Consider the following 7,839-nt stretch of genomic DNA (forward strand, 5'->3'; position numbering starts at 1 on the left):
TAGAAGTTACATGCATTGCTATTTGTTATATGTTTAGTTAGGGCACCGTAGGGTTACATGGTAAGGATTTGCCTTTATTATTAACCAAATATTAAAAACTTTAACTGGTGTAAGGCTAGCGGTCTTTATAATTATTTAATATTGTTATTAAATATTAAAAACTCCTCCTTTGTATAATGTCCACCCTTTTCACCTGGAATCTTTCTTAAATTACTCCTTTTTTTACGAGTTGGCCTCTACGGGTGGACCCGACATTAAGTTAACTCGCTAACTTGTAACAGTATGTATAGGTGGTTTAGTAGTAGTAGTAGGCAGTGAGTAATTTATCTACGGGTATAATTTATATCTTAAAATTATTCTATTGATCACTGTCAGACAACAAAACATCACATAACAATAGAATCGGCAATAATAATAAGACTGTCCTCACTTCCCCCCTTGTGTTGCTGTGGATATATACGACAACACTGCCTTGTTTGTTTACCTCTTCAACAGGCTGCCACAACGTCCAAGATAACCAACTGTTCTTAGTTTGAAGAGTTTATGTAGCTATGGAGATGTGGTTTGTAGGTTTGGAGATGGGGTTTACAGATTTTGGAAATATTAGTGCTGGAGGTATTGGGGGGTGTTCAAATATATTGAAGATTTTAGAGGAGAGAATTTGTTGACCAGAAGTAAAAGCCTTTTGGAGGCGTTGAAGTCTTTTTGAGATTTTAGAAGAGTTGGATGTTTTGGAGGTGGTGGGGGTCTTGGAGATGGTGGGAAGGAAAGAGCTTTTGGAGGTGGTGTTGATGATGCAGGAGGCTTTGGAGGTCGTCTGGGGTCTTGAGATTTTAAGTTGGGAGTATTGGAGGCGCAGTACTTAAATAAGTTACACAACAACAGTGACTTAACATTAACACAACACTGGGCAGGGAAGGAGTGAGATAGGAGGAGGGAGGAAAGGAGATAGGAGGGGAGGAGAAAGGGGAAATATAGAGGGAGGAATGAAAGGGAGATAGAGAGGAGGGAGGAAAGGGAGATAGAGAGGAGGGAGTGAAAGGGAGATATGGAGGAAGGAAGAAAGGGAGATAGAGAGGAGGGAGTGAAAGGGAGAGGGAGGAGGAGGAAATGGAGATAGAGAGGAAGGAGGAAAGGGAGAAAGGGAGGAGGGAGGAAAGGGAGATAGGGAAGGAGGGAGGAAAGGGAGATAGAGAGGAGGGAGAAAGGAGATAGAGAGAGGGAGGGAGAAGGAGATAGAGAGGGAGGAATGAAAGGAGATAGAGAGGAAGGAGGAAAGGGATAGAGAGGGAGGAATGAAAAGGAGATAGAGAGGGAGGGAGGAAAGGAGAGAGAGAGGGAGGGAGGAAAGGGAGATAGAGAGGGAGGAATGAAAGGGAGAGAGGGGAGGGAGGAAAGGAGATAGGGAGGAGGGAGGAGGAGAAAGGGAGATATAGAGGAGGAATGAAAGGGAGATAGAGAGAGAGGGAGGGAGGGAGATAAGAGGAGGGAATGAAAGGGAGATAGAGAGGGAGGGAGAAAGGGAGGAAGAAAGGGAGGAGAAGGGAGATAGAGAGAGAGAGGGAGTGAAAGGAGATATGGAGGAAGGGAATGAAAGGGAGATAGAGAGGAGGAGAAAGGGAGATAGAGAGGGAGGAGGAAAGGGAGATAGAGAGGAGGGAGGAAAGGATAGAGAGAGAGAGGGAGGAAAGGGAGATAGAGAGGGAGGGAGGAAAGGGAGATAGGAGGAGGGAAATGAAAGGGAGATAGAGAGGAGGGAGGAAAGGAGATATGGAGGAAGGGAAATGAAAGGGAGATAGAGAGGGGAGGAAAAGGGAGATAGGGAGGAGGGACGAAAGGAGATAGAGAGGGAGGGAATAAAGGGAGATAGAGAGGGAGGGAGGAAAGGGAGATAGAGAGGGAGGGAGGAAAGGGGAGATAGAGAGGAGGGAGGAAAGGGGAAGAGAGAGAGGAGGAAAGGGAGATAGAGGGAGGGAGGAAGGGAGATAGGGGAGGGAGGGAATGAAAGGAGATAGAGAGGAGGAGGAAAAGGGAGATAGAGAGAGAGGAATGAAAGGGAGATATGGAGGAAGGGAATGAAAGGGAGATAGAGAGGGAGGGAATGAAAGGGAGATAGAGAGGAGGGAGGAAAGGGAGATAGAGAGAGAGGGAGGGAAAGGAAAGATAGAGAGAGAGAGGGAAGGAAAGGAGAGAGGGAGGAAAGGGGAGATAGGAAGGGAGGGAATGAGGAAGATATGGAGGAAGGGAATGAAAGGGAGATAGAGAGGGAGGAGGAAAGGAGATAGAGAGGAGGAGGGAAAGGGGAGAGCAGGGAGGGAGGGGATGAAAGGGAGATAGAGAGGAGGAGGAAAGGGAGAAGAGAGAGAGGAGGAAAGGGAGATAGAGAGGAGGAGGAAAGGAGATAGGGAGGAGGGAATGAAAGGGAGATAGAGAGGGAGGAATGAAAGGAGATAGGAGAGGAGGGAGGAAAGGGAGATAGAGAGGGAGGAGGAAAGGGAGATAGAGAGGAGGGATGAAAGGGAGATAGAGAGAGAGGGAGGAAAGTGAGATAGAGAGGGAGGGAGTAAAGGGAGATAGGGAGGAGGGAGAAAGGAGATAGAGAGGAGGGAGGAGGAGAGAGAGAGGGAGGAAAGGGAGAGGGAGAGAGGGAGGAAAGGGAGAGTAGGGAGGAGGAAAAAGGGAGATATGGAGAAGGGAGAAAGGGGAGAAGAGGAGGGAGGAGCAAAGGAGATAGAGGGGAGGGAGAAAGGGAGATAGAGAGGAGGGAGGAAAGGGAGAGAGAGAGAGAGGGAGGAAAGTGAGAGAGAGAGAGGGAGGAAGGAGATAGGAAGGAGGGAATGAAAGGGGAGAGAGGGAGGAGGAAAGGAGAAGGAAGAAGGGGAGAGGAGGAAGGAACAAAGGGAGGGAGAGGAGGGAGGAAAGGAGAGGAGAGGGAGGAGCAAAGGGAGATAGAGAAAGAGGAGGAAAGGGAGATAGAGAGAGAGGGAAAGGGAGAGGAGAGGGAGGGAGGAAAGGGAGACAGGAGGGAGGGAATGAAAGGAGATATGGAGGAAGGAATGAAAGGGGAGATAGAGAGGGGAGGGAGTGAAAGGGAGATAGAGAGGAAGGAGGAAAGAGACAGGGAGGAGGAGGAAGGGAGATAGGAGGAGGGAGGGAGGGAGGGGAGGAGAAAGGGAGATAGGGAGGAGGAGAGAAAGGGAGATAGAGAGGGAGGAGAAAGGGAGATATGGAGGGGAGGGAATGAAAGGGAGATAGAGAGGAGGGAATGAAAGGGGAGATAGGGAGGGAGGAGGGAGGAAGGGAGAGAGGGAGGGAGGGACTGAAAGGAGAGAGAGGGAGGGAGGAAAGGGAGATAGGGAGGGAGGAATGGAGAGGAGAGGGAGGGAGGGGAAAGGGAGAGGAGAGGGAGGAATGAAAGGGAGAAGGAGGAGGGGAGGGAGGGTGGAGATAAGGAGGAGGGAATGAAAAGGGAGATATGGAGGAAGGGAATGAAAGGGAGATAGGGAGGGGAGGAGGAAAGGGAGACAGGAGGGGAGGGAGGAAAGGGAGAGGGAGGAGGGGAGGAAAGGAGAGGAGGGGAGGGAGAAAGGGAGAGAGAGAGGGAGGAGGAAAGGGATAGGGAGGAGGGAGGAAAGGGAGAGAGAGAGGAGGGAGTGAAAGGGAGATAGAGGAGGGAGGAAAGGGAGATAGGGAGGGAGGGAGGGAGATAGGAGGGAGGGAGGAAAGAGATAGGGAGGGAGGGAGGAAAGGAGATAGGGAGGGGAGGGAGGAAGGGGAGATAGGGAGGGGAGGGAGGAAAGGGGAGATAGGGAGGGGAGGGGAGGAAAGGGAGATAGGAGGAGGGATAGGAAGGGAGATAGGGAGGGAGGGAAAAAAGGAGATAGGGGAGGGAGGGAGGAAAGGGAGATAGGGAGGGAGGGAGGATGGGAAGATAGGAGGAGGAAGGAAAGGAGAGTAGGGAGGGGAGAAAGGGAGATAGGGAGGGAGGGAGGAAAGGGAGACAGAGGGAGGGAGTGAAAGGAGATAGGGAGGGAAGAGAAAGGGGAGAGGGGAGGGAGGAAAAGGGAGATAGAGGGAGGGAGGAAAGGAGAGTAAGAGGAGGGAGGAAAGGGAGATAGGAGGGGAGGGAGAAAGGAGATAGGAGGGAGGGAGGAAAGGAGATAGGGAGGGAGGGGAGGAAAGGGAGAGGGAGGAGGAGTGAAAGGGAGATAGGGAGGAGGGAGTGGAAAGGAGATAGGGGAGGAGGGAGGAAAGGGAGAGGAGGAGGGAGGGAAAGGGAGATAGAGAGGGAGGGAGAAAGAAAGGGAGATAGGGAGAGGGAGGGAGGAAAGGGAGATAGGAGGAGGGGAGGAAAGGGAAGATAGAGGGAGGGAGGAAAGGGAGACAGGAGGAGGGATGGAAAGGGAGATATAGGGAGGGGAGGGAGGAAAGGAGATAGGGGAGGGAGGGAGGAAAGGGTAGGGGAGGTGGAAGGAAAGGAGATAGGAAGGGAGGAGGAAAGGAGATAGAGAGGAGGGAGGAAAGGGGAGGGGAGGGAGGGGAGGGAAGGGGAGGATAGGGAGGGAGGAGGAAAGGGAGAGTAGGGAGGGAGGAGGAAAGGGAGAGCAGAGAGGGAGAAGGGGTGCGGGAGATAGAGAGGGAGGGAGGAAAGAGATAGGGAGGGTGAAGGAAGGAAGTAGGGAGGAGGGAGGAAAGGGAGATAGGGGAGGGAGGGGAGGAAGGGAGATAGGGAGGGAGGAGGGAGGAAAAGACAGAGAGAGGGAGGGAATGCGAGAGAGAGGAGGGAGGAAGGGAGCAGGGGAGGGAGGGAGGGAGAAAGGAGATAGAGAGGAGGGGAGGAAAGGGAGATAGGGAGGAGGAGGATTGAAAGGGAGATATGGAGGGAGGAATGAAAAGGGGAGATAGAGAGGGGAGGGAGCAAAGGGGAAGAGGGGAGGGAGGGGAGGGAGGCAGTGGAGTGGAGGAAGGAATAAAGGGAGATAGGGGAGGAGGGAGAAAGGGAGATAGGGAGGGGAGGGGAGGAAAAGGGAGATAGAGAGGGGAGGGAGTGAAAGGGGAGATATAGGGAGGGGAGGAGGCAGATAGGAGGAGGGGAGGTGGAAAGGGAGATAGAGAGGAGGGGAGTGAAAGGGAGATAAGGAGGAAGGGGAATGTAAGGGAGATAGGGAGGGAGGGAGGAAAGGGAGATAGGGGAGGGAGGAGTGAAAGGAGATAGGGAGGGAGGGGAGGAAAGGGAGATATGGGAGGAAGGGAATGAAAGGAGATAGGAGGGAGGGAGGAAAGGGAGATAGAGAGAGGGAGGGAGGAAAGGAGAGGAGAGAGGGAGGGAGGAAAGGGGAGAGGGAGGGAGGAGTGAAAGGAGATATGGAGGAAGGAATGAAAGGGAGATAGGGAGGAGGGAGTGAAAGGGAGAGGTAGGAGGAGAAAGGGAGATAGAGAGAGGAGGAGGAAAGGAGTGAAAGAGGAGGAAGGAAAGGGAGAGCAGAGAGGGAGGGAGGAAAGGGAGATAGGAGGAGGAGTAAGGAGATAGGGGAGGAGTTAGGTGTAAAGGAGTAAGGGGGAGTGGAGGATGAGGGAGAGGAAAGGGGAGGAAGAGATATGGAGGAGGAAGGATGGGTCGTCATCTGTGATCGCCAACTCACACAAATACTTAACTTTCATCAACATAGTGTGTCATCAACTCACAAGACGCTCACAAACACTGCCACCTACAAGACGCTCACAAACACTGTCACTCAAGACACCTGGGCAAACACTTGTCACTCATAAGACGCCTACAAACACCGCCACCACAAGACGTTCACAAACATCGCCTTCACAAGACACTGCACCAGCACTGTCACTCGCGACACCCGCCAACGCCAAGCATCAGAGATACCCGCCAACGCTGCCGCCTGCGAGACACTCCGCCAGCACTGCCACTCGCGACACCCGCCAGCACTCCCACCTTCGCGAGTCAACACCTGCCAGCACTGCCACCGCGAGACACCCGCCAGTACCGCCACCGCGACACCCGCCAACGCTGCCACTCTCGCGAGACACACCTGCTACACTCGCGAGACACCTGCCAGCGCTGCCTGGCGAGACACCCGCCAGCGCCGCCACCGCGGAGAGACAATTCGCCAGCACCGCCACCGCGAGATAACCCCGCGCTGCGCCCGTCACCGCGAGACACCCGCCAACGCCGCCACCGAGACACCCGCCAACGCTGCCACTGCGAGACACCCGCCAGCACTGCCACCGCGATATACCCGCCAGCACTGCCACCGCGAGACACACCCGCCAGCACTGCCACTGCGAGACACACCCGAAGTCACCAAGGGATAATGTAGAGAATAATGTATCCAAATTTGGTACATGGCCATTACCCTGACTGACTTTAACTGTCGGGCCATGACTGCTTCCTTTCTTCAAATTAATCTTATTCTTTCTCTCCGTTCCCTTTAAGCTTTCAACTGCCACATATCTTAGTACTGCTTCAAATGTTTATCATCAGATCTCCTTTCGTTCACTGTCACCCTTTCTACCGTAGCCAGACAACAAATAAACAATAATCATATTAATAAAAAATAATAATAATAATAATAATAATAATAATAATATCTAGATTATCACGTCTTAATGCCCAATTTGTTATAACCATAACTCTACTCAGCTTCCTCAAGTCAATGGCCTCTATTTCAATGTCTTAAATTGTCTGGTTGCTAACATATCATGTTGCTTGAATCGACTTTACTGCTCACCATGTTCAGCGTATGCGGAACTTCCAGGCGATTTCCTTACTGAATGAATATCATCTATCTGTCTATCAATCTATCTAATCTACCTATCTTTCACTTCAGTTTATCAACTTCTTTTCATCTTAGCGACTAAGGACAGAATGAATTTGTCAGTCATCCAAAGAATTATCATTTACAGCTGATTTGATGCGTAACAAAAACAGAAAAACGATGAGATACCATTTTTCCATGTAATTTCTGATGGATATTGGTAATGAACGTCAAAATTTTAATTATATTTTTAATCATATTTTTCGTCACCTAAGGTTAGCCCCCTTTCTTCTTCTCAGCTTATTTCAACTAATGATTAAACACCCTTAGCGCCATTCGGAGGCAGTTTGTTAGGTTAGAAGGTGATGTGTTGCGTTGCATTGTTGTGTTAGGTTAGGGAGGTTAATTTAGTGAAATAAGCATAGAGACTAATCTTTCAGGCGATCCCGTTTTCTACAGGGAATTATTGACTTAAAGCATGAATATTACTGCAGCATTTGAAAGACTTCTCTTCATATTGGCGTGGCTGATATTGCAAAAAGAAAATCAGGATATGAAAAGGATGCAGCCATCTACAATTAGATTCATGTGCTGGTTGAATAGATAGAAGGAGTGCACAAGTATAATCTTATATGTAGAGAACATTTTAAGTGAAAGGAAACGCATTTTGGAGCCTAAGGAGCCTGGGGCTGAAGTTGAGTCAGGCGGAGTCTACTTAAGAGAGTGGTACTGAATTTTAAAAGATGGCAGAAAGAACTGCATAGGCTGAAGAGGCTGAGGAGACTGGGCTGCTGCAGCTGAGTGGGGTAGGGTGGTCAAGTGCAGAGGTTTGGTGGGAAATGGGGCTGGGTGTAGAATTGGAATTTAATCAATTTATGTCGGTAGGGTGGGGACTGGGCGTGCAGAGATCGGGTAGGTGGACTGGCGTAGGAGGCTGGTGGGGCTGTGGGCTGGGCAGGAGGTCGGGTGGGTAGTGGGGCTGGGCTTAGGAGATCTGCAAAACAGGTCCACATCAAATCTACCCCTGGCCAGATTGTCCCAGCTGTACTGAGCCTCCCAACCACTTACC

The 7,839-nt window shown here is 50.9% G+C and overlaps 1 protein-coding gene across 1 annotated transcript; it reads left to right on the top strand.

The window, feature by feature from the left end:
- Positions 1 to 5,770: 5,770 nt before the first annotated feature.
- Positions 5,771 to 6,327, top strand: LOC121867572 (the record flags this gene model as incomplete). Its single annotated transcript, XM_042367577.1, has 1 exon — positions 5,771 to 6,327. A coding segment is annotated over one exon (557 nt), but the record flags the coding sequence as incomplete, so codon positions are not given.
- Between the last annotated feature and the right edge of the window lie 1,512 nt (positions 6,328 to 7,839).

The sequence above is a fragment of the Homarus americanus genome, unplaced genomic scaffold, assembly GCF_018991925.1.
Source record: "Homarus americanus isolate GMGI-L3 unplaced genomic scaffold, GMGI_Hamer_2.0 scaffold57895, whole genome shotgun sequence".
NCBI classification, from domain to species: Eukaryota; Metazoa; Arthropoda; class Malacostraca; order Decapoda; family Nephropidae; genus Homarus; species Homarus americanus.